This window comes from Lissotriton helveticus, chromosome 2_1 (assembly GCF_964261635.1).
Source record: "Lissotriton helveticus chromosome 2_1, aLisHel1.1, whole genome shotgun sequence".
In the NCBI taxonomy this organism is placed as follows: Eukaryota; Metazoa; Chordata; class Amphibia; order Caudata; family Salamandridae; genus Lissotriton; species Lissotriton helveticus.
In genome coordinates, this window is record NC_136059.1 from 334,946,965 (window position 1) to 334,973,705 (window position 26,741).

The window sequence follows — 26,741 nt, forward strand, 5'->3', positions numbered from 1 at the left end:
GAGTCCGCTGTTTCCAGCAGCACTGTCTCAGTCTTGTGTCGTGGGTGGAAGCCAGATTGAGAAGGATGTAATGGCTTAAATGTCTCCAAAAACTCTGAAAGTTGAGCATTAACACTTTTTTCCAACTTTTTGGTGGCCCCCGGTCGGAGACAGATGTATCTAAAATTATATAGAACTGATCTATCTGCAGTTGGTTTTTCAAAAGGTCAACCATGTTTGCCTGCTTCTAGATTTCTGGAACTTAGCCTGTCTGCAATGACATGTTAAACAGTTTAGCATATACCGTATCGATATCAGCAACCTGTCTCAAAATTTGAGGCAGACCGGGATCCAGAGGAGAGCCAGATCTACAGTTCAGGATACCTGCTTTTAACTCCTACTGACATATATTGCAGTGGTTAATGAAGTTCAATAATACTTTTATCAGTAGCCACCATTCAAGTGATATCCCATGTAGAACTACAAGGATGGGGGACTAAGTATGGCGAGAAGCGGGGGAGTTGAAAGAAGCAACCATATTGACAAATGACTGCAAATCTTTTGGCTCTATATTTCCCCTTAGGCAGCTTGTAATCACTCCTCTTTGCTTTTTGAGGTATTTATGTTTACTTAATGCAGGTGTGGAGCGTGAGAAAAAGTTCCCTTCTTCATGGTCACTTTCATTTTTTTGTTGCTGAATTTAGTGCGGTTTTTCTGACTCTGCACACTGGCGTCCATGTCCAATATGTGTCTTCTGACCCCTAAAACATGACTAATTTCAGATATTATGCATATTTTTAACTGTCCTATAAGGCCATAGTGTATGGTGGAGTAACTACATCCACCATTGCATAGAAATTAAATATTACCTGTGGACTGTAGCACTTATTGAACCACACACTAGTGTTGTAAAGCAAACATGACTTTGGCCTGCCAGTGTAGCCTGACTGCTTGCAGTTCAAACCTGCTGTCAGATGTGGCAAAATAAGCCTTTTAATAGGTAAAAAGTCTCTTTTAATTATTGATATCACCCATAAATGGATCTTGTTGCCCCTTAGGCAGGGTGCCTAGTATTTAAAGATGGAACATGTAGAAATGTCATATTGCCATATACCAACAGTGACAACCTCCCAAACGCCATTTTTACAGTGGGAAGCTCTGGCTATCCTTGGGGGAAAACTAGAGTACAGATGAATCTATTAATTTAAAGCTAGAGACATGGTTAATTTCACAATTTGTATTACTTAATTAAAACTCCAGTAAACGTTCATAAAGTCACCTTTACCCTCTCTCAAGCTTCTAGGTGTCCATGTGCATTGCCTGCCAGTTGCTGCCCCTGCCAGTGCTTGACCTTAATGAGGTGTGCAAACTGCTCCCAGAGCAGAAAACTTTCTTGGGCCTATTGGTCAGTATGGACTGGGGTTTGAGGGGTATATGTGAAACCTGTGTGCCCAGACGAACAGCTGGGATGGTTCAGGATTTATTTTAACTTACTTCCAAGTGGATGGGTGAGTCCTGGCCATTCACAGTTAAGTGTAACGGAAAATCTGAGGAAGGGAAGGCATTTGTTCTTTTGGCCCTTTGTAGCAATCTAGGCACCAGCCCAGTGGGAGGAGGAGCAGGTCCAAGGAACAGGTGGGGGCAGCTGAGGAGCAGGGAACTGCTCATTTCCCAAAGCAAACTCCTGGCTGGCCCAGAGGCTCCCTTCAGGGACAGAAGGCCTAAGCAGTCTTAGATTTCACTTAGAATAATGCAGCATGGGATAATTTGGAGTAAGGTAAACAGGATAGGTTGTAGAAGTGAGTAAGCAGGCCCCTAGGAACTTTTTTCCCATTGGTTAGGAAGTAGACAAGAGTTACTCGCACTCAATATCTACTGACCTGTACGAAAATGTACGTCACAGCTAGCGGCTCAGAACACTATCTAGATATGAGGAAAAATAGAAGAGGACTGAAACTGCTGTCTGAAAACTAAGAAGTAGACCAGAAGGGATGGGCCTCTTGTAGACAGAATAAACAGGGGAAGGTTTATGTCTTAAGTTTGTTTCTTGTCATCAAAGCTTGATCCGTCAAATTTGACTTGCAAGCGGGTTGTTAATGTACACAGATAACATGTTCGTGTTTATCAAACTCCCATCGGTTTCCAGCGACAATTGACCAGACTGGAACTTTATGTGGTCATACAGGTTAATACTGTAAAAAGGCAAAATAATGATATCCTTTGAAATATACATTTAATTTAGTGCCAATTAACTTAACAGGATACAGAGTTTATTTAGAACGTTTTTGATCACCACACGATTTATCATTTATCATTTTTATCAATTCTCAAAAGACCAGCTCATCTAAAACAATAAGTAGTCCAAGCAGTGTGAAATGGTTTAAAGCTGAATCGTTTTTTAAAGGTTTGGGCAAGAGAAGTGGGGATGCGCTGCAAATTGTCAATGAGGCTAAACTGACAGCCGTCAATATTTAGATAGCACTACAAAAGGGAAACTCTCGGAAGGATATTTTTCGTACCTTGAAGTATTTCTATAAGTCTTAGATTTAGAACTGGGCATATTCGGCTTTTACCGTATGATTCCGATTACGTCATGCCTCAACAATCTGTTGAAATTACTATGAAAGGATATATAGAAATACCACTTTTCAATGTTTGTTTTATCACTCTGTTTACAAAAAGTAACTGAAGAACTAGTAGCATCGCAGAAGGTAATGAATAAAAAAAAACAGAAACCATTCAATTCTGCTGAAGGATTCTGTACAGTTGCAAGTTTTATCTCGATTTGTTTATATGGCCTGTAGATTAGCAGGCTATCTCCAGTCAGCTTAACAGCTGCACTAGGGGCATTTCAAATGTATGTAAGAGCATCCTTGCATTCTGAAAACCACCATTATTTTTACTAACTTTGAAACGGGGAACTGTCACTGTCTGTGAATACTGCCCCAAGGACCGCCTTAGTGGTTCGAAGTGGACATGTGAAGTTATTAATTAGTGGTTCGAAGTGGAACTGTTATGCTATTAGGTTTATAAAGCGTACATCTTACTCCCACTGGAGCATCCCGGCGCTAGGAATCTTCACAAGACAAGGACACAGGGGATCTGGAAGTGCTCCCAGATAGCATTTAATTCATGTCCTGTTTAGCAATCTCAAACTTATTAGCAATGAGAAAACTTTCAAAGCTTGTGCTTTTAGGAAATGGGCCAAGTTATTGCTTTTAAAGTATTATACAGTCCACATACTTACAATATCTGCCTCAGGCTCCGTACTTTTTGAAAAAGGTTTTATCAGTGTAAAAAATGCTGGCTAATGGTCCAATACTGGCCTCTCTCTCTTCCTATGAAAAAAGCAACATTATTCAAATTGAAAATAATGCACTAGCATTCATAGATATAATACGAAAAATTATCTCGACAACCATTGAATAGTTCTAAAACCAAGACAATAAAACATAACTTGACAACTTTACCCTATGTTCCCAGGCCTGCCCATAAATATTCTTTGAAACCCATGTTCTCTCCTTAAAGACTGGAGATGGTCCGCTCGACGGGGCCTGATCATTAATGGTAAAGGTTCAGAGCTGCTAAGCTCATTACACGCCTTCACAGCCGTAGGTAATCTACGATAATAAGCTAATTATCCTTCAGATGTTCTATCCTGTTGCAGATTACACGCTTGAGCGCTATTTATTTCACAGCACCAACATTCACTTTGTACATCGTGTGTGTCTGTGTAATGCGATTAGTAACATTTGTTCTATATAATTTCTTAAAAGATAGGTAATTTACTGTAAAACCCTAGAACTATAATCCTTCTTCAGCCACTAAACTAAACCTAGCATTCATTACAAAGTATCAGCAGCAGCGCAGCCACAGAGTGTGAGTGGGTGTGTGGTTGCAGCACCGATACCTAGGCTGGTACTCGGTTTCCTCCATTAGTAAGCTTGGCTGTACATGCCTCGCCTAAGACCATCAGTAGTTTCTAGTGTCAGACTTGCATCCCGGCTGGAAGAAGGGGTCGACCTTGATATTTTATCTGGACACTCAAGCCCGGCAGCCATAGTTGGCAACTATCAGGAGAAACTAAGAGATCGCTGCATGTCACTGCAAGTTAGCAAAAATGGTAAATCAAGAAAGTGGTTTAATTTCTCAAGCTCTGAATCTATGTAAGTTATGCAGTTCCATAGGTGTAATTTCAATAATAAATACCATTTACATAGAACACAGTACAGACTGAATTAGTTGTAGGAAATTATTAAGAGTTAATTACTGCTATTACCTAACTTTAGTCTAGGGCAACCGTACTATCAACCGTAAAAAAACAAAATATAAAGTTAAATCCTAGATGTTCAGTTACTAGTTGCAGTTTGTAGAGGGTGTACAATGACAGGCGCTAATTTGCCACATTCACACTACACATGGATCCCTGCAACAAACAGACTAATTAATTAAACTATCTTGTATGCAATGCAAACCTTTCCCCTGCAGGTTACACTCAGTCCATGCATACTTAAAGCACAGACCAGTAGACATATATATTCTCTGTGATGAATCACAGCTGTGACCAGAAATTACACAAAGATCTCAGTAGCAAGTCATTATACGCCTGAGCTATTTTTACCAGTATTGCACCCTAAAAATTGTCATGTATACAGCAGGTGACTTTACCCCGCATATTGTATCACTCATGACATCTTCTATGACATAATTGATAATATCAGTGCAACATTTGAAATAACATAATGAATGAAAAGACTGTCCATGGGTGGGCACGAGTTATAGTTACCTTAAGGGACGAGGTACTGTTATTTGAGATAACTATAACTGGTGAATTTGAGTGTTTGTTTTAGTGTAAAATGCTACGTTGTCTCTGAAATTCTCCCCTAACTATAACGTCCCTCTAACCTTTGGTTTTTTCGTTATATAATTATATGTGCGTATATGTTTATGTGTATATATGTGTGTATATATATATATATATATGTATGTGTATATATATATATATATATATATATATATATATATAATATGCTTAGAGCAGCTATCAGCCACACCTCTTCAACCATTGGTCTGCTGCTGTGTCGCCCACATTTTCCTTCCTCCTGCTACAGAATGGGGTAGTGGTTTCGGCCCACTTCAGCTAGTGCCATGATGGCATTCAACTCTTTTTCAAAGAACATATCCACACAAAGTAGTTCCCTTAAGTAACAGGGACTATGATGGTAAAGTATACTTTGTCAGGCTAAAAGATATTTATGCTTTCAGCCAGTTCTTCTTTCTTATATTAGGAAGGGCCTGGCAGCTCCTCAAAAATAAAGTTTCATAAAAACCATGACAAAACGAGCTTTGACCAGTGGCGTAACGATAATTGAGGGGGCCCCCCTGCCAGGTACGTGGAGGGCCCCCCTCAGGACTCTATTAGGAGCTCTCAGGCTGAAGTCCAAAAATACCGGCAATCAACGACAGACCTCTTGTCTTTGCCAATGCTTGTTTTTAATTAAAGGTGCGCAATGAATATGCGCTAACTCGTATGATTTTAGCAAACAAAGAGTTTATGGAATCTTAACAAGGATCGATTTGTATTTACTGGAGTTTTCCTGCACTTAATGCTTATAGAACAGCAGTGCATTATCTTACATCTGTAATCTTACTGCTTTACTATGTTGAATTTGCTTCCCCACCACAGCATTATGATATGCTTATTAACAGGAAGGTGACAGAATGTATGTGATCACAGCATAGAAAGAGTTTTAAGTAGAAGACTGGATAGAACACATCTTGGTTTGAACCTGGGGCCACACCCCCAACGTGTCCATCAGCTTTCATAGCTTAGTCCATATGCTCTCCTCTTTAAGAACCTGTACATATTGCCAACTGCCCAGGTAAGAATTGCCCGGGCTCATTTTTCTTTAACCAGACACCTCATTGTCTTTTTGTGTGCAGACATTCATGAGGTCTGGGCTTAAGGAAATGCCAGGCTGCAATTTGCAGTTTTTCTTGGTTAACCCACAGACATTGCCCTTGAATTGTTCGGGACCTCCGCACCACTCATTCTCTGCAATTCTCTTTCAGGTCATTTATCACAAATAGGGCAACCCTATGTGTGTACAGCATATATAATAGAGGAACTAATTCCAAGTGAGGCGAATTAATGAAATATTGAATTGAATTGTGAGATAACCCAATATTGTGCCTAACCCAAGAAATTTTTCAAGTCACTCTGAAATAGACAACATACACATTTTTGGATTTTTCACTTCATAAAAAAGGGGCAAACGGTCATATGTTGCACTTAGAGTTTAACAGCTGAAATGTAATTTAAATGCAAATATTAATGGCAATAACAGCAATGCACTATCAACGTTCCGATCCCGCCAAACCACGAGTGCAAGGGACCATCATCAGGACAAAGCAATCATAGATGATCTTCACCCCTGTGCAGATCAGGTGGCATACTGTCAGTATAGCAGAATAATTTTTATAACAGCAAAAACATTCCGAGATTTAAAAGCCAAAATGCTTAACATATTAGAGTAGGATTGCAACCAAAAGGAAACAGGACATTAAATATAAGCACATTTTCACTACTTTAGCTGGCCCAAGACAAAGATTATCTTGTAATCTATAGGAAAATTAATAACCTTCTTAATCTTAAAGCATTTGGTAGAACTTATCATGAGTTGGCGCATACGAGTGCTTTAATTGGAAACAATTTGCAAGAGGAACTTAAATGACCTATAGGAACAAAACAAAGGGCCTGATTTAGATGTTGGTGGACGGGTTACTCCGTCACAACAGTGGCGGATATCCCGTCCCCCGAAATATAAATCCATCATTGTATTCAATGGGATTTCTATTTCGGCACACGGGATATCTGTCACCGTTGTGACGGAGTAACCTGTCCGCTGAGATCTAAATTAGACCCTAATATCTTCGTTCTGAAAACCAATTGGCAGTTCTAAGGAAGACTATTGTTGTAAAGATGAGTATTTCCATGCGGCTGAATGATTCATCCGAGTACATTTAAAACTAGATTTCTCAGAACATATTCTGAGTTCTGGTAATAAGAACAGTGAGAACCACAGATTATATTCTATTTAGCCTTAAATTAGGCTTCTGAGTTGCATTCTAGGTCCTACTGCTGTCTGTCAATTATTGATCAGTATTGATTTTGTGCCTTAGCATCTTTTGAGCTTCAATGCTGTGGAGCCAAAATACTTTTGACGAGAGCCATGATGATGAAAGCAGATTGTGACGCATTACTTTTGATTATTTTTTTTTTGGTTTGTGTACAAGGTAACCGCTGAATACCTCCCGATTTTCTACCTTGTATGGCATCTTCAAACATGAGAGGCACCACTGCATCCGATTTTCCCTTTAGAGCCGGAGTTGCGTCCTATCACTCTGCAAGTGCCCAGGAAGTCCTCTTTTCAATACTTCTTTCTGGAAATAGAAATGGAACTGTTGCTCTTCACCTTTAAATCTCATGTCCTCTCATCTACTTAAGCTCCCAAAATAGGAAGGGGACCTGTGTAACATTGTGTTGTGAAATGTTTACCTTGCCATTAAGTGCTCATGGTTTCAATATAGCTGCTCCTGCTCACCAAACTGCTTACCTGTTGTAGTCCGGATTGAATTGTATTTTTTATATTCATGAAGGAAACTTTCACATTCTGAGTAATTCGTCATAGTTGAATTTCAGCATTGTGATTTTGTTGTAAAGGTCTACTTCATCATAGAAGTCTCATCATTATCACTTTATGAAATGTCTGGCAAGTCACATAGTATATAATTATTGATCTCTTATTGATAAGACTCACCAGAGGATGTAAATCACAATTTTGCAAGAGTTCATGAATGTGTATGATAGCTTAATACATTGAGGGACCTTAGACATAATTTTGCTCTTGTCTGATGTTATTTTCATGATGCATGGTTTTCTGCCTAGTAAATAGTCCTTTAACCACTTATATTAGGTTAGTAAACCTGTTGGTTCTCGAAAGCTGAGTAGCAAAAGCATGCACTGTTCAGATCGTCTCTTTGTGTTACTGTGATACATTTATAAATATCTTTCTCATTCTTCACTAACACCACTAACATCCTTCCATTTTCTGGCCTATGACACTTACAGCATGACCAAGTCCTTAAATTGAGTTCTGAAAGAAGTACAACACCCAAAAAACGCAAAGCGCCTCCTCCTCCTCCTATCAGTCCATTGCAGGTAAAGAAAATATTTAACATGCACTATTACAGTAGGTGGGGTGGAGTGATATACAGGCAACTGTGTAAAGATAACATCTAGTCTTGGAGATTCAGCAACCTAACAAGAGCCAGCCTGTGCCTCTGAGAAGTGTACTGTCAATACGGCAGCCATCTTGGACAACCTGTTAGTTTCACTTATCATGCTGGCTGCAAGGACCTGCCTGAGAAGCGTACTGTTGATACGCCAGCCATTTTGAACAGCCTGCTAGTTTAAGTTATCACACGGGCTGCAAGGACCTGTCAATCCCTAAAGTGGCTCTGCAACTCCACAGATGTATTTACATGAAGTCATACCTTTAAATACTCTTGGTTCTGCGCATAATGTTTTTTATAGATGTTCAGATTTTCAAGTGACTGCAGGACAAGGTTGCCAGTTTCCTTTTTAGGTTTTGCCTAGCGAAAGCTGCGCTCTGCGCAGCTTTTCGCGCAGGCGAAATCCTGTTGAGAACTGTAGGGTGCTTTGGGTCGGCCCTCGTCATTGATTGGCTGGCTCCGTAAACGGAGCCTTGCCATTGGACGAGGGGCCTGTCCGTCAATGCCGGACCAGACACGGGGGCGTTCCTGACATTCTTTGCCTTTTGCCGACGTCACGCGACGCCGGGAACGCCCCCGAGTCTGGTCCGGCATTGCCGGCACCTCCCTTGCTCTACTGTCATCACCACAACACTGCGCCCATTTTATCCCAAGCTAAACACTCGGAGAGGCGCAGTGACCGGGTCTTTGAAGGCCGCTCTCCCAATGAAAACAAGTTTTCTCTCCGAGTCAGCACGAGCAGGAAGACGAGCAGCGCGCCTCCCAGCTGGCCTCTCGCATCAGCATCCAGAGCTGCCCTGCGCGGTGTGTAGCTTCAGTGGAGCTTCAGAGTGGAGCTTCAGAGTGGAGCTTCAGAGTGGAGCTTCAGAGTGGAGCTTCAGAGTGGAGCTTCAGAGTGGAGCTTCAGAGTGCAGAGTGGAGCTTCAGAGTGGAGCTTCAGAGTGGAGCATCAGAGTGGAGCATCAGAGTGCAGAGTGGAGCTTCAGAGTGCAGAGTGGAGCTTCAGAGTGCAGATTCAGAGTGGAGCTTCAGAGTGCAGAGTGGAGCTTCAGAGTGCAGATTCAGAGTGGAGCTTCAGAGTGCAGAGTGGAGCTTCAGAGTGGAGCTTCAGAGTGGAGCTTCAGAGTGCAGAGTGGAGCTTCAGAGTGGAGCTTCAGAGTGGAGCTTCAGAGTGCAGATTCAGAGTGGAGCTTCAGAGTGCAGAGTGGAGCTTCAGAGTGCAGAGTGGAGCTTCAGAGTGGAGCTTCAGAGTGGAGCTTCAGAGTGGAGCTTCAGAGTGGAGCTTCAGAGTGGAGCTTCAGAGTGGAGCTTCAGAGTGGAGCTTCAGAGTGCAGCTTCAGAGTGGAGCTTCAGAGTGGAGCTTCAGAGTGCAGCTTCAGAGTGGAGCTTCAGAGTGGAGCTTCAGAGTGCAGCTTCAGAGTGGAGCTTCAGAGTGCAGAGTGGAGCTTCAGAGTGCAGATTCAGAGTGGAGCTTCAGAGTGCAGAGTGGAGCTTCAGAGTGGAGCTTCAGAGTGCAGAGTGGAGCTTCAGAGTGCAGAGTGGAGCTTCAGAGTGGAGCTTCAGAGTGCAGAGTGGAGCTTCAAAGTGGAGCTTCAGAGTGGAGCTTCAGAGTGGAGCTTCAGAGTGGAGCTTCAGAGTGGAGCTTCAGAGTGGAGCTTCAGAGTGGAGCTTCAGAGTGGAGCTTCAGAGTGGAGCTTCAGAGTGGAGCTTCAGAGTGCAGAGTGGAGCTTCAGAGTGGAGCTTCAGAGTGGAGCTTCAGAGTGGAGCTTCAGAGTGGAGCTTCAGAGTGGAGCTTCAGAGTGGAGCTTCAGAGTGCAGCTTCAGAGTGCAGCTTCAGAGTGCAGAGTGGAGCTTCAGAGTGCAGATTCAGAGTGCAGAGTGGAGCTTCAGAGTGCAGATTCAGAGTGGAGCTTCAGAGTGCAGAGTGGAGCTTCAGAGTGCAGAGTGGAGCTTCAGAGTGCAGAGTGGAGCTTCAGAGTGCAGAGTGGAGCTTCAGAGTGCAGAGTGGAGCTTCAGAGTGCAGAGTGGAGCTTCAGAGTGCAGAGTGGAGCTTCAGAGTGCAGAGTGGAGCTTCAGAGTGGAGCTTCAGAGTGGAGCTTCAGAGTGGAGCTTCAGAGTGGAGCTTCAGAGTGGAGCTTCAGAGTGGAGCTTCAGAGTGGAGGAGTGGAGCTTCAGAGTGGAGCTTCAGAGTGCAGATTCAGAGTGGAGCTTCAGAGTGCAGAGTGGAGCTTCAGAGTGCAGATTCAGAGTGGAGCTTCAGAGTGCAGAGTGGAGCTTCAGAGTGCAGATTCAGAGTGGAGCTTCAGAGTGCAGAGTGGAGCTTCAGAGTGCAGATTCAGAGTGGAGCTTCAGAGTGCAGAGTGGAGCTTCAGAGTGGAGCTTCAGAGTGCAGAGTGGAGCTTCAGAGTGGAGCTTCAGAGTGGAGCTTCAGAGTGGAGCTTCAGAGTGGAGCTTCAGAGTGGAGCTTCAGAGTGGAGCTTCAGAGTGGAGCTTCAGAGTGGAGCTTCAGAGTGGAGCTTCAGAGTGGAGCTTCAGAGTGGAGCTTCAGAGTGGAGCTTCAGAGTGGAGCTTCAGAGTGCAGAGTGGAGCTTCAGAGTGCAGAGTGGAGCTTCAGAGTGCAGAGTGGAGCTTCAGAGTGCAGAGTGGAGCTTCAGAGTGCAGAGTGGAGCTTCAGAGTGCAGATTCAGAGTGGAGCTTCAGAGTGCAGAGTGGAGCTTCAGAGTGCAGATTCAGAGTGGAGCTTCAGAGTGCAGAGTGGAGCTGCAGAGTGGAGCTTCAGAGTGCAGAGTGGAGCTTCAGAGTGCAGAGTGGAGCTTCAGAGTGCAGAGTGGAGCTTCAGAGTGGAGCTTCAGAGTGGAGCTTCAGAGTGGAGCTTCAGAGTGGAGCTTCAGAGTGGAGCTTCAGAGTGGAGCTTCAGAGTGGAGCTTCAGAGTGCAGAGTGGAGCTTCAGAGTGGAGCTTCAGAGTGGAGCATCAGAGTGGAGCATCAGAGTGCAGAGTGGAGCTTCAGAGTGCAGAGTGGAGCTTCAGAGTGCAGATTCAGAGTGGAGCTTCAGAGTGCAGAGTGGAGCTTCAGAGTGCAGATTCAGAGTGGAGCTTCAGAGTGCAGAGTGGAGCTTCAGAGTGGAGCTTCAGAGTGGAGCTTCAGAGTGCAGATTCAGAGTGGAGCTTCAGAGTGCAGAGTGGAGCTTCAGAGTGCAGAGTGGAGCTTCAGAGTGGAGCTTCAGAGTGGAGCTTCAGAGTGGAGCTTCAGAGTGGAGCTTCAGAGTGGAGCTTCAGAGTGGAGCTTCAGAGTGGAGCTTCAGAGTGGAGCTTCAGAGTGGAGCTTCAGAGTGCAGCTTCAGAGTGCAGCTTCAGAGTGGAGCTTCAGAGTGGAGCTTCAGAGTGCAGCTTCAGAGTGGAGCTTCAGAGTGCAGCTTCAGAGTGGAGCTTCAGAGTGCAGAGTGGAGCTTCAGAGTGCAGAGTGGAGCTTCAGAGTGCAGATTCAGAGTGGAGCTTCAGAGTGCAGAGTGGAGCTTCAGAGTGGAGCTTCAGAGTGCAGAGTGGAGCTTCAGAGTGCAGAGTGGAGCTTCAGAGTGGAGCTTCAGAGTGCAGAGTGGAGCTTCAAAGTGGAGCTTCAGAGTGGAGCTTCAGAGTGGAGCTTCAGAGTGGAGCTTCAGAGTGGAGCTTCAGAGTGGAGCTTCAGAGTGGAGCTTCAGAGTGGAGCTTCAGAGTGGAGCTTCAGAGTGGAGCTTCAGAGTGCAGAGTGGAGCTTCAGAGTGGAGCTTCAGAGTGGAGCTTCAGAGTGGAGCTTCAGAGTGGAGCTTCAGAGTGGAGCTTCAGAGTGGAGCTTCAGAGTGCAGCTTCAGAGTGCAGCTTCAGAGTGCAGAGTGGAGCTTCAGAGTGCAGATTCAGAGTGCAGAGTGGAGCTTCAGAGTGCAGATTCAGAGTGGAGCTTCAGAGTGCAGAGTGGAGCTTCAGAGTGCAGAGTGGAGCTTCAGAGTGCAGAGTGGAGCTTCAGAGTGCAGAGTGGAGCTTCAGAGTGCAGAGTGGAGCTTCAGAGTGCAGAGTGGAGCTTCAGAGTGCAGAGTGGAGCTTCAGAGTGCAGAGTGGAGCTTCAGAGTGGAGCTTCAGAGTGGAGCTTCAGAGTGGAGCTTCAGAGTGGAGCTTCAGAGTGGAGCTTCAGAGTGGAGGAGTGGAGCTTCAGAGTGGAGCTTCAGAGTGCAGATTCAGAGTGGAGCTTCAGAGTGCAGAGTGGAGCTTCAGAGTGCAGATTCAGAGTGGAGCTTCAGAGTGCAGAGTGGAGCTTCAGAGTGCAGATTCAGAGTGGAGCTTCAGAGTGCAGAGTGGAGCTTCAGAGTGCAGATTCAGAGTGGAGCTTCAGAGTGCAGAGTGGAGCTTCAGAGTGGAGCTTCAGAGTGGAGCTTCAGAGTGGAGCTTCAGAGTGGAGCTTCAGAGTGGAGCTTCAGAGTGGAGCTTCAGAGTGGAGCTTCAGAGTGGAGCTTCAGAGTGGAGCTTCAGAGTGGAGCTTCAGAGTGGAGCTTCAGAGTGGAGCTTCAGAGTGGAGCTTCAGAGTGCAGAGTGGAGCTTCAGAGTGGAGCTTCAGAGTGGAGCTTCAGAGTGGAGCTTCAGAGTGGAGCTTCAGAGTGGAGCTTCAGAGTGGAGCTTCAGAGTGGAGCTTCAGAGTGGAGCTTCAGAGTGCAGATTCAGAGTGGAGCTTCAGAGTGCAGAGTGGAGCTGCAGAGTGCAGAGTGGAGCTGCAGAGTGCAGAGTGGAGCTTCAGAGTGCAGAGTGGAGCTTCAGAGTGCAGAGTGGAGCTTCAGAGTGCAGAGTGGAGCTTCAGAGTGCAGAGTGGAGCTTCAGAGTGCAGAGTGGAGCTTCAGAGTGGAGCTTCAGAGTGGAGCTTCAGAGTGGAGCTTCAGAGTGGAGCTTCAGAGTGGAGCTTCAGAGTGGAGCTTCAGAGTGGAGCTTCAGAGTGGAGCTTCAGAGTGGAGCTTCAGAGTGGAGCTTCAGAGTGGAGCTTCAGAGTGCAGAGTGGAGCTTCAGAGTGGAGCTTCAGAGTGGAGCTTCAGAGTGGAGCTTCAGAGTGCAGAGTGGAGCTTCAGAGTGCAGATTCAGAGTGGAGCTTCAGAGTGCAGAGTGGAGCTTCAGAGTGGAGCTTCAGAGTGGAGCTTCAGAGTGGAGCTTCAGAGTGGAGCTTCAGAGTGGAGCTTCAGAGTGGAGCTTCAGAGTGGAGCTTCAGAGTGGAGCTTCAGAGTGGAGCTTCAGAGTGGAGCTTCAGAGTGGAGCTTCAGAGTGCAGATTCAGAGTGCAGATTCAGAGTGGAGCTTCAGAGTGCAGAGTGGAGCTTCAGAGTGCAGAGTGGAGCTTCAGAGTGCAGAGTGGAGCTTCAGAGTGCAGAGTGGAGCTTCAGAGTGGAGCTTCAGAGTGGAGCTTCAGAGTGGAGCTTCAGAGTGGAGCTTCAGAGTGGAGCTTCAGAGTGGAGCTTCAGAGTGGAGCTTCAGAGTGGAGCTTCAGAGTGGAGCTTCAGAGTGGAGCTTCAGAGTGGAGCTTCAGAGTGGAGCTTCAGAGTGGAGATTCAGAGTGGAGATTCAGAGTGGAGCTTCAGAGTGGAGCTTCAGAGTGGAGCTTCAGAGTGGAGCTTCAGAGTGGAGCTTCAGAGTGGAGCTTCAGAGTGGAGCTTCAGAGTGGAGCTTCAGAGTGGAGCTTCAGAGTGGAGCTTCAGAGTGGAGCTTCAGAGTGCAGAGTGGAGCTTCAGAGTGGAGCTTCAGAGTGCAGAGTGGAGCTTCAGAGTGGAGCTTCAGAGTGGAGCTTCAGAGTGGAGCTTCAGAGTGGAGCTTCAGAGTGGAGCTTCAGAGTGGAGCTTCAGAGTGGAGCTTCAGAGTGGAGCTTCAGAGTGCAGAGTGGAGCTTCAGAGTGCAGAGTGGAGCTTCAGAGTGCAGATTCAGAGTGGAGCTTCAGAGTGCAGAGTGGAGCTTCAGAGTGCAGATTCAGAGTGGAGCTTCAGAGTGCAGAGTGGAGCTTCAGAGTGGAGATTCAGAGTGCAGAGTGGAGCTTCAGAGTGGAGATTCAGAGTGCAGAGTGGAGCTTCAGAGTGCAGAGTGGAGCTTCAGAGTGGAGCTTCAGAGTGCAGAGTGGAGCTTCAGAGTGGAGCTTCAGAGTGCAGAGTGGAGCTTCAGAGTGGAGCTTCAGAGTGCAGAGTGGAGCTTCAGAGTGGAGCTTCAGAGTGCAGAGTGGAGCTTCAGAGTGGAGCTTCAGAGTGGAGCTTCAGAGTGGAGCTTCAGAGTGGAGCTTCAGAGTGGAGCTTCAGAGTGGAGCATCAGAGTGGAGCATCAGAGTGGAGCATCAGAGTGGAGCATCAGAGTGGAGCATCAGAGTGCAGAGTGGAGCTTCAGAGTGCAGAGTGGAGCTTCAGAGTGCAGATTCAGAGTGGAGCTTCAGAGTGCAGAGTGGAGCTTCAGAGTGCAGATTCAGAGTGGAGCTTCAGAGTGCAGAGTGGAGCTTCAGAGTGCAGATTCAGAGTGCAGAGTGGAGCTTCAGAGTGGAGCTTCAGAGTGGAGCTTCAGAGTGGAGCTTCAGAGTGGAGCTTCAGAGTGGAGCTTCAGAGTGGAGCTTCAGAGTGGAGCTTCAGAGTGGAGCTGCAGAGTGCAGATTCAGAGTGGAGCTGCAGAGTGCAGATTCAGAGTGCAGAGTGGAGCTTCAGAGTGCAGATTCAGAGTGCAGAGTGGAGCTTCAGAGTGGAGCTTCAGAGTGGAGCTTCAGAGTGGAGCTTCAGAGTGGAGCTTCAGAGTGGAGCTTCAGAGTGGAGCTTCAGAGTGGAGCTTCAGAGTGGAGCTTCAGAGTGGAGCTTCAGAGTGGAGCTTCAGAGTGGAGCTTCAGAGTGGAGCTTCAGAGTGGAGCTTCAGAGTGGAGCTTCAGAGTGGAGCATCAGAGTGGAGCATCAGAGTGCAGAGTGGAGCTTCAGAGTGCAGAGTGGAGCTTCAGAGTGCAGATTCAGAGTGGAGCTTCAGAGTGCAGAGTGGAGCTTCAGAGTGCAGATTCAGAGTGGAGCTTCAGAGTGCAGAGTGGAGCTTCAGAGTGCAGATTCAGAGTGCAGAGTGGAGCTTCAGAGTGGAGCTTCAGAGTGGAGCTTCAGAGTGGAGCTTCAGAGTGGAGCATCAGAGTGGAGCATCAGAGTGCAGAGTGGAGCTTCAGAGTGCAGAGTGGAGCTTCAGAGTGCAGATTCAGAGTGGAGCTTCAGAGTGCAGAGTGGAGCTTCAGAGTGCAGATTCAGAGTGGAGCTTCAGAGTGCAGAGTGGAGCTTCAGAGTGCAGATTCAGAGTGCAGAGTGGAGCTTCAGAGTGGAGCTTCAGAGTGGAGCTTCAGAGTGGAGCTTCAGAGTGGAGCTTCAGAGTGGAGCTTCAGAGTGGAGCTTCAGAGTGGAGCTTCAGAGTGGAGCTTCAGAGTGGAGCTTCAGAGTGGAGCTTCAGAGTGGAGCTTCAGAGTGCAGATTCAGAGTGCAGATTCAGAGTGGAGCTGCAGAGTGCAGATTCAGAGTGGAGCTGCAGAGTGCAGATTCAGAGTGCAGAGTGGAGCTTCAGAGTGCAGATTCAGAGTGCAGAGTGGAGCTTCAGAGTGCAGATTCAGAGTGGAGCATCAGAGTGCAGATTCAGAGTGGAGCTTCAGAGTGCAGAGTGGAGCTTCAGAGTGCAGATTCAGAGTGGAGCTTCAGAGTGCAGAGTGGAGCTTCAGAGTGGAGCTTCAGAGTGGAGCTTCAGAGTGGAGCTTCAGAGTGCAGAGTGGAGCTTCAGAGTGCAGAGTGGAGCTTCAGAGTGCAGATTCAGAGTGGAGCTTCAGAGTGCAGAGTGGAGCTTCAGAGTGCAGATTCAGAGTGGAGCTTCAGAGTGCAGAGTGGAGCTTCAGAGTGGAGCTTCAGAGTGCAGAGTGGAGCTTCAGAGTGGAGCTTCAGAGTGGAGCTTCAGAGTGGAGCTTCAGAGTGGAGCTTCAGAGTGGAGCTTCAGAGTGGAGCTTCAGAGTGGAGCTTCAGAGTGCAGCTTCAGAGTGGAGCTTCAGAGTGCAGCTTCAGAGTGCAGCTTCAGAGTGCAGCTTCAGAGTGCAGATTCAGAGTGGAGCTTCAGAGTGCAGCTTCAGAGTGCAGCTTCAGAGTGGAGCTTCAGAGTGGAGCTTCAGAGTGGAGCTTCAGAGTGGAGCTTCAGAGTGGAGCTTCAGAGTGGAGCTTCAGAGTGGAGCTTCAGAGTGGAGCTTCAGAGTGGAGCTTCAGAGTGGAGCTTCAGAGTGGAGCTTCAGAGTGGAGCTTCAGAGTGGAGCATCAGAGTGCAGATTCAGAGTGGAGCTTCAGAGTGCAGAGTGGAGCTTCAGAGTGCAGATTCAGAGTGGAGCTTCAGAGTGCAGAGTGGAGCTTCAGAGTGCAGATTCAGAGTGGAGCTTCAGAGTGCAGAGTGGAGCTTCAGAGTGCAGAGTGGAGCTTCAGAGTGCAGATTCAGAGTGGAGCTTCAGAGTGCAGAGTGGAGCTTCAGAGTGCAGATTCAGAGTGGAGCTTCAGAGTGCAGAGTGCAGCTTCAGAGTGCAGATTCAGAGTGGAGCTTCAGAGTGCAGCTTCAGAGTGCAGATTCAGAGTGGAGCTTCAGAGTGCAGATTCAGAGTGGAGCTTCAGAGTGGAGCTTCAGAGTGGAGATTCAGAGTGGAGCTTCAGAGTGCAGATTCAGAGTGGAGCTTCAGAGTGGAGCTTCAGAGTGGAGCTTCAGAGTGGAGCTTCAGAGTGGAGCTTCAGAGTGGAGCTTCAGAGTGGAGCTTCAGAGTGGAGCTTCAGAGTGGAGCTTCAGAGTGGAGCTTCAGAGTGGAGCTTCAGAGTGGAGCTTCAGAGTGGAGCTTCAGAGTGGAGCTTCAGAGTGGAGCTTCAGAGTGCAGAGTGGAGCTTCAGAGTGCAGAGTGGAGCTTCAGAGTGCAGAGTGGAGCTTCAGAGTGCAGATTCAGAGTGGAGCTTCAGAGTGCAGAGTGGAGCTTCAGAGTGCAGATTCAGAGTGGAGCTTCAGAGTGCAGAGTGGAGCTGCAGAGTGGAGCTTCAGAGTGCAGAGTGGAGCTTCAGAGTGCAGAGTGGAGCTTCAGAGTGGAGCTTCAGAGTGGAGCTTCAGAGTGGAGCTTCAGAGTGGAGCTTCAGAGTGGAGCTTCAGAGTGGAGCTTCAGAGTGGAGCTTCAGAGTGGAGCTTCAGAGTGCAGAGTGGAGCTTCAGAGTGCAGAGTGGAGCTTCAGAGTGGAGCTTCAGAGTGGAGCTTCAGAGTGGAGCTTCAGAGTGGAGCTTCAGAGTGGAGCTTCAGAGTGGAGCTTCAGAGTGCAGCTTCAGAGTGCAGAGTGGAGCTTCAGAGTGCAGAGTGGAGCTTCAGAGTGCAGCTTCAGAGTGCAGAGTGGAGCTTCAGAGTGCAGAGTGGAGCTTCAGAGTGCAGAGTGGAGCTTCAGAGTGCAGAGTGGAGCTTCAGAGTGGAGCTTCAGAGTGTCAAGAGCAATGCCAATAGCTCTAACTTTAACAAAGGCAAAACCATTGCATTGTAAATGCTTGTTTTATGTATGCACTGCCTCCTTTTAAAACAAGACTGGTGGGTGTATTATGAGGCACTACCCAGTAATTTATTTCCTGAGCTACTTCATGATGGTGTTGGTAAATTGATGTGCTCTTTTGGCACGTTCACAAGTGGAATAATGCCCGACTTCAATATTCCTGAAGTGTACGTGTGTTTTTTTTAGATGGGTGATTTATCCTCCCCTCAATCTACAACTTCGACTCCTGCGTCTGGTAAAGGCGAGGCTTTCTTCCCAGAACAGATGCTGAAGGTACTTGCATGTTTGTGTTACGTTTGCTTGTGTGTATGTTGTGTGGTGGTCCTGATCTGGCTTAAAATGAGAATGATTGGTGCAAAAGTGGTGAGAGCTGGATCTGTGATGGTACGTGATGCTTGAGTGACGGACAGTGAAGCTGGCCATCTGTAACTTGCAACAAAGGTTTTTGGTGTTTGTACCTAAGGGGCCATATTTACAAAATGTTTTGCCCGCCTAAGTTCAACTTAGGTGTGTCAAAAAGATGAAGTAGCCGCCAAAGTTTCTGACTTCTGGCTTTTCAGACATGTAATGTTGGAATTGGGAGTGCAAAACTGTTTTTTCAAGGCAAAAAGGTTAGAAGCTCCCTGAGTTCAGACATTGTGGGAATTCCCAAGCATTTACTTACATATTGGTTTACTCCTACTAAATATCAGAATAGGAGTATGACCAACCCATGCAACACTAACAAAGTTTGGAATTTTGATTCTTGGCACTAAAGATGAACTGCCAAAGAGTGGACTCAGACCTGAGCATGTCCACTTAGGATAACCACTTCAAAATAAGATACACGTGTGTCCATTGGGAAGGGGGGGGGTTGTGGGGTGGTCTTTGCATCTCCTCTTCTACTGTAGACTGTCTTACCTGCTGTTCACAACACTGACTGTTATGAAAAGGTCTGGTCAATGTCCTTCAGGCGTTAAAAAAAAAAGAAGCAAACAATGTTTTGATAACAATTAAAAGCCCGGGACACCAATTCCTGTGACATTTTAATTCTGTGTTTGCAGGAAGACAGCACACAGGAAAAGGACCGGATGAGCGACAGTGCAGGTAGAGTAAATCAGTGAAAACCTTTCTGTATACTTGTAAGCAGTTTAGAAGTATTGCACCAGTCTTTGGGTTCTGTTGTGCAACCATTCGTCGCACATCTACTAAATGTATTCCGTTAAATGCTATCGACCATGACAGCTGTTTTGCACCTGGGCCATTCTTTTCCCTCGTGAGCTGTTCTCTCAGCTGATGCCCAGGCACTTCTGCTATGCATTGATGTACCATCCGAAACACTTAATGAGCATATCCTGCTTGACACCCACTGCATAATGTAACATTCTTGGACTGTATTATTTTTGTTGTAAACAGGAAATGTTTTGTCGATCTTTAAAATTAAAAATTAGAGTGTTAAACTGCACTCCAAAAATGTACCCATAAATCTAAAATGTGAGGCTAATTCGTGTTTTTCTTCAGGAGGCGTGACATTCAATTCTTGATTTATGTAAATGATAGCCAACGCAACTATACAAAATATCTCGCGTGAAAATACAGCTCTTAGAAAGTGTGCTTTTAGGGTCTTGATTCATGACCCTCCAATCATGTTATAATGATTACACAAACATTTTACAGTTGTAATGAAGCTTGCAACCTGATGGGCACATTTGTAAATTACATATGTATTTTTTTAAGTGGTTGATAGTTTACTGGATATAAGTGCAGAGGTCGAGCAGCAAGACGTGATTTCACTGCTACAATCAAAAATCGCTTCCCTTACGTTACGCAACAAGGAGCTACAACACACACTGCAGGTGTGTAACATTCTTCGGATAACCTTCTAAAGAGTCAATAATTTTCTCTTGTACGTTTTTCAGTTTCTTCGAAAATGTACAGAAGTCTGAACTGTTTTTTTTATTGTATGCGTGATGCCTCTGTAAATATATTATACAGATTTGCTCCTCCCTTTAACACATCATTTTTCTGTCTGTTTAGGCGTGCCATGGCTTCTTTGTAAGCCTAACCATACAGTTAAGTGCTGTTTGTATGTTTGGTGCCTGGATCTTTAATTATGCTGCATAATGTGCACGTTATCGTGTCAATTGTAATTACAGCTGCCTCTGTACAGTACTCTTGTGTCTATTTTACTTCCTTAAGTTCCCAAACTGTGCACCCTCTCCCCCACCCCTCCGTGCAACAGCTGCCGCAATTGCCTTGCTCTTTCCCATTCATTATCATTCACTGGGCAATGTAGAGGTGTCCAGTTTCAAGTGCGGCAGCATAAAAGAACAATTTACTGTAGTTAACCGTGTCTTTCAAGCCTTCATGGTTATAAGGCTGATGAAGGAAAGCAGTGCTCATAATAAATGCGCCTGGCCTCTCTAGTAGTGGGGTAGGAACACTATTCGTTTGGTAAGTGCTAGCCTGCTTAAACTGGTGTGAAAGATCATTCTTGTCAGGTTAAACTAATGGGTCCAATTCAGTAGCATTTAGTAGTGTGGAATCTTAGAATCATGGACACATATTATTTTGTAGATTTGTAACTTTCTGCTGCTTTAAGGTAATTTGCAGGATTATGTTTGGAAGTCTACATGCATACCCATCCTCTCCTGCACCTGCTCACGAAGATTACAAAGATTACTTATGAGGCAGAGAGCCCAACATCAGTACATGCAGTGGGTTCATGCATTTTCAGAATTTGTATTTGCATCTAAGTCCAATACAGGTGTGCAAAACGTTTGTAATTGAGGCCTTGTGTATTTTTACCTTTAGAATTGAAAATACTGCCTTGCAAAGTGATGCCATTTTAGAGCAGTAATAACAAAATAACTTTAGGGATTTACAAAGGATGAATATGAAGATTAAACACTTTTTGTTATTCAAGATGTATTTTAGAAATGCAGTTGCAACAAGAAGTTAGAGGGTTCACCATCAGAGAAGTTTCATGGAAATTTATTTAAAAATTATGTATTTTAAATATCAAGTCTTTTATAAATTGGAAAAGTTTTCTCGAAAGAACTATCAAGATAATCTAAGGTATAACTTTTAAGGATTTAGTTTTGGTTATACTGTAATCATTCCTCCTAATAGAGTGTACATACATTATGCACAACTTACCAATAAAGACCACAAAGCATCCCTCCCAATATAGACCAACCCCGTTTACCTTCCATTCATTTTTGGCTTACTATTTTGAGAACATAAAGATTTTTAGAGGAGCAGCTGCACCAACCCATTGACCATTCTTCTCTAAAGCTTTTATAAAAGTGTTACCTTTGGTAATTAAGTTATGAAAGGGATTCAAAAAAATTGTCAAATAGCTTGTATTTCGGGGTGTGGCCAAGATGGTGACGATGCTAGATGTGTAACCAGGAGCTCTGGAGTGGGCCCGCAGTTTAACCGGCATTCATCCTCCCCATCGACCTTCTACACTCCTTCTCTCCACAGGATGAACTGGCTTCCTCCCGGTGGCCCCGATATGGTGCCCCTTACATTCGATGGCTGGGGGAATGAGGCGCAGCCATTTGTGAACCGAATCCAGGCTGGGCCTGTGCCAGTCGGCATGCTGGGGACACCTGCAGAGCTGTAGCCTGCTGCCTAGGAGGACCGGTGGGGGTGCATGGAGCGTGAAGGCTCACGTCTGCGGCTACCCCCACTTGGTGGCTGAATGCTAAAAATCCTTTTGCACTCTCGCACTCTGGTCGGCACTGGGGACTGGTGCGGCGTACCTGGTGGCTGCAGACACTCTCCAGGAAATCTTCTTGGCACCCCGACGCCCATGGCCTGTGGATTCTACTAGAACCAGGTGAGTCCCAAGCCCCTTCCAGCAGCCATGGCCTGAGCACTGCTGTTGGAGCCTCCCTGCTGGGAGTCCGCGCTGCTCCCGAGGTGTAATTTACAGGAGGCGTGTACCCCTGGCTGCCGACATAGCCTGCCACAGGAATGTACACGCTGCGGAGGACCATCTGTTCGCCCCTCTGCTTGGACTATTGCAAAAGTCTGCCTCGACTGGCTCCCGCTCCTATTACAAAGGACGCTCACTCAGGGAGCACCTGAGTCTGGTTGACCTCACGTCCTCGATCCCAGCGATACTGCTGCTGCACAGTGTATGGAGTCCCAACGTGAGACGCTTCGGCTGCAGCCTTAGGCGGGTCAGCTTCACCCAGTGAAGTGCCTGCGAGAGGCATTGCCATGATGGGGCCCGTGTGATCCGGACCTGCTGCTGCCACACTTCCTGAAGTCTGCACTGCCTCAGAGTCCTCCCCTGTACTGGGCTGGTTGAACTGTGTCCTGGGGGGCCTCCTTCGTCCTCTCCCCTGTGGTTTTGTGCTCAACCTCTCCGAAGCATCACAGGAGCCCTGCATTGGGGGGGGGGGTCCTGACCCGACCCTAGTTATCTGACCTGTGCTCCTGAGCACCAGCCACGGTGCTCCCACACCCTTCAATGGTACCTCGGGTTGTGGATGTGCCCGTGATTGCCTTTGGCTCCACCGCTGACCGGTAGGTCGCTCATTGTGAGGTGGGACCCTCTTCATTTATTTTGTGGTGCTGCAGGCAGAATAGAACTGTGGAACCTCATCAATGGGCGCTCGGCAATTGGGCCAACTATACTGAGGTGACGCTTCACAAATTATTGTCAGGGCCAATTTAGGGACTGATTCGGCTGTCCCATCCATACAGGGGGAACACGATACTCCTGGCTGCCTGCCGATACCAGTGGAGGGGTACCCTCGGATTTTCACTGCTGACTGAGTCGACCACTGCACTTTTCCCCATGGAGTGATCACATTGCCCTGGTTCCCTTTTTCTCTGCTGGGTGGTGCTTCCTGCTGCCCCTTCTCAAGGGGACACTGACTGTTCCATTATACCGGACACAATTTCTTGAAGTCTTCCTACGTGTCTTGTGCTGTCCCGGAGACGACATGAAACCCAAGAGTGCCATCTCGCACCACATGGGGGAGGCTCTACCGATCTCACTTTGGCACAGGGGGGACAAAATCATCAACTGCCTACAAGTCATGGAAAAGACCCTCCAGACGCACTCAGCATAGTTTGATAAAGTACTCCAGGACATCCTAGACACTAAAACCTCCCTTGAGACTTGCATTGATTCAGTCTCCATAGAGGTCAACTTACTACGCACTGATCATCGCAAGTTATCGGACCACTTGGGAGAAACCGAATCTGTATTGGCAGCCTTATGCCCCTCAAATAAAGACCTGCAGGAACGTCTGACATGGGTGGAGTTTCGAGGTCGCCATCCTGCACCGTAGGGTGGAGGAGGCTGCTGGCAGGTCTAGACCTAACAACATCCACCTGATGGGGTTTCCTGAATGCTTGGAGGGCCGGTTAGTCCGGACTACCCTTGATGGCAAGGCCCCGAACTTTTTCTAAATTGAAAGGACACACCGTACTCCCAGCCGGCCCCCTATCCCAGGAGCCCCCACGTCCCATTATAGCACGTCTCCTTGATTACCCTGACCGCGACCTGCTCCTGCAACGCTTCCCTACCAAGAGCCCGTGGTTCTATGAAAATGCTCAGATAACCCAATTTCACTATGTAAGGACAACGCCGACGAGTATCATTCTTGCGTGTTAGCATCTCCGGGACCTGAAAATTAAATATGCACTTTTATTCGTTGATGGGGACACATCTCACATTTTTTAATCACCAGAAGATGCCTGGATGTTGCCCCACAAAAAGGATCTGCTGAAAGCTACTTCGCCAGAGCGAACCGATGAAGCCTGGCTGGAACCCAAACCACGCTGGTGGCCCCCGGGAATGGGGCCCACCAAGAAACAGGCAGCGGGTGAGCACACACGGGCAGTGGCGGAAGCATCCCTCCATAGCTTGAACACTTACGTCCCCCTCCAGGATGTCGGGGTTGGGATCGGACTCCGCGGCTCACATTCCTCAACAGATTGAGGCCACCCTGGACCGAAAGTTACACCAAGATCCACTAATAACTTGTAGATATGAGCCTGTAATCTCATCACGGGCCTGGTGCTGGTGGATGCTAGATTATGATATAGATCCTCCACAAGCCTCAGATCCTGTTCTTGATCCTGCGAAACCATCGCCTCCAGATGATAACACCTCATACCAGGAGCTTCTAGCTGCAGCAGCTGCATATAATGGGGTCACTTTACATAAAGAAGCCTTAGAAGAAGACTATGTATTTGAAAAATTAGGGAATACATACAGAACATCCCAGTCTCTTCCCATGTTAAAAGGTATGATGCGCCATGTAGACGGTATTTGAAGACCCTGCACGTGCTCGCATTATTACACCTGGGGTGGACAAAGTATAAACCACCACCATCTGACTCAATTTTTATGGGAAACCGCAAATACCACGACCGCCGAACAATGCGTTGCCTTTGCAACGGAGGCAGAACAATGAGTGCACCTGAACCATGCATTCCATTTACAACGCAAGTCATTACAACGACATGCGCTAGGTAAAGTGGCGTTGGACTCAAGTCTAACGCTTTCCCGACTGTTGCGGAGACTGGAGTTGGAATAGTAAATTATTCTATTCCAAAGTCCAGTGCCCCCCTAAGGCAAGTTGTTGTAATGACTTGAGTCGTAAATGGAATGCATAGTTTAGACGCATTTGTTGTTCCTACCGCGTTGTTAAAAAACGCATGGGAAAGGAAAGCGTGGTTGTTTCATGCAACCAATTTTTATTAAAGGTTAGATTCCACCAGACTTATTAGTTGTCTCTAATGTTAGTAAAAGAGCAGACTCATTCATCGGTGACTTGACAAGGAATCAAAACTCATAGATGCCTTAGGCGAAAGAGTTACTGCACAATCGGCCAATCATTGGCGAATAGCCAATACACAGGGTTTACTTGCCAGATACGGCAGAGCTCACTGGTTTGAGATTGAAAAATATCTCCCAGAGGAGCATAATAAAAAAGGTCAGGAGTTGGTTCAGGAGGGAAAATTAATTGCCGTCTCCTCCATCAGGTGTGCACTAGATGCTGCTGATACAGCTGCCATAGGGATTAATACCAGTGTTCTCCTACGAAGGCACATAAGTGGATGAGGTCTTAGAGAAGATGAGGTTCAAAGACCGCTTCAATGAAGCCTCCATATCTTCATACAGGACAAAAGCTCAGTCCTCTCCATCCAAAGGATTTTACAGGAGCAACTGTAGGGGTAACAACTCCAAAGGTCGAGGTACAGGCACACAAACCCATACATCCACATCTGTAAACAAACAGTGACTCCAAAATAATTCCCCCCGATCATCCAACACCTGTTGGGATGGAATACAGCAGTTTTTTGCTACTTTGCAATTAATAACATCAGACAAGTGGGTTTTCTCTGCAACATCAACAACTGCTCGAACAGGAAGTACAAGCTCTATTAATCAAAGGAGCTATAGAGCCAGTTCCAATAGAATATAAAGGGCCAGGGGTTTACTTCCTGTAGTTTCTAATTCCCAAAAAGGACAGATCTCTACAGCCTATTTTAGACTTAAGCTCTTAAACTCCTACATACTGTCAGAACACGTCCACATGGTCACACTTCACCTAGTACTTTCACTTACACAGCAGGGCTATTTCATGTCACCACTAGACTTAAAGGATGCCTATTTTCACATCCCTATTCACCCATCACATCGCAAATATCTCAAATATGTCGCAGCAGGGAAGCATTATCAATTCAAAGACCATCCATTCTGAGTCGCTTCTGCACCCAGAGTGTTCATCAAATGCTTAGCAGTGGTAGCAGTCCATCTAAGAAGACAATAAATTCATATCTTCCCACACCTAGACTATTGGCTTATCAAAGCCAACACACACAATCTGTGTCAACAACACACTCAAACTACCATAAATATTCCACATCAGGTGGGATTTCCAAACAATGCTCAAAAATTCCAATTTCAACCCACACAACGGCAACTATATCCAGGAGCTATGCTCAACACTCAAACAGGCCTAGATATCCAAATACAGCAACATTTTCAAAAACTGCTACCACAATTTCAACCAGTCATTATTTAACAGTCAAAACTTTCATGCGTCTTCTAGGGATGATGGCATCATGTGTTGCCATAGTACCTCATGCAAGACTAAACATCCCCCCCTACAGGAATATTTAGTACGACAGTGGACTCAATCAGGGCCAACTACACCATCTAGTGTTAGTTGACAACCGCACTCCTCGCTCTCTACAGTGGTTGAAATCAACAAAACTTGTTAAACAGGAACAGGGTCAATGAACAGCCACCCTTTTAACAGCCGATGCATCCATCACTGGCTGGGGTGCTCACCTACAGCATCTATCGGTTCAGGGTCTTTGGGACACCAGACACACAAATATCCACATCAACTACCTAGAGCTTGAAGCTGTTCCCCTAGCGTTGAAAGCGTCTCTACCTCACCTAATAGGGAAGGTTGCCCTAGTCCGGACGGAAAATATTACAGCCATGTACTATGTACAAAAACGGGGGGTGACACACTCTCTACAGATGTCCATGAGTAGAAGTTTGTAGTGGGCTCGTTTGCCTCGCGCGCCCTGCGCACAAGGCTTTAGACATGGCTCTCATGCTGCTCGTTGGCACGCGAGAGGCAGTTACAGTTGATGTCGTCACTCGGCCATTTTATGTGTACCCGGCCGGTGCATGGACGTGCAGTGGGAACTGTCAATAAAGATATTACTGAAAAACATCAATATTGCCTTCGAGTCATTACACTCGATTTTGGCGACGAGGACGGTTCCCACAAAGAACCCGTGATAATGAAAAACTTATCAAAGTGAGTTTACCTTGTCGGAGAAATGGTGGACGGAGCTGGCTTCTGTTCTCGATGAGGAAGAGCATCGCACGGGGAATCGTTTTGGCGTTGGTGCAGTGTGGCATCCAGTGTTTGTGTGCTGAGGTGAGGCGTTGCTGAGGAG

At 46.5% G+C, this 26,741-nt stretch overlaps 1 protein-coding gene across 5 annotated transcripts in view; it reads left to right on the forward strand.

Annotated features, from left to right (window-relative positions):
- RAI14 (retinoic acid induced 14) overlaps positions 1 to 26,741 on the forward strand; it is a 450,945-nt gene that overhangs the window by 389,260 nt on the left and 34,944 nt on the right. For 4 of the 5 annotated variants that reach the window (XM_078674923.1, XM_078674924.1, XM_078674925.1 and 1 more), the window contains 4 exons: positions 8,111 to 8,200; positions 17,991 to 18,077; positions 18,848 to 18,890; positions 19,521 to 19,639. In XM_078674923.1, the coding sequence (XP_078531049.1) occupies positions 8,111 to 8,200; positions 17,991 to 18,077; positions 18,848 to 18,890; positions 19,521 to 19,639 (339 nt within the window). The remainder of the gene's footprint in view (positions 1 to 8,110; positions 8,201 to 17,990; positions 18,078 to 18,847; positions 18,891 to 19,520; positions 19,640 to 26,741) is intronic. The other variant, XM_078674926.1, reaches the window with a different exon arrangement.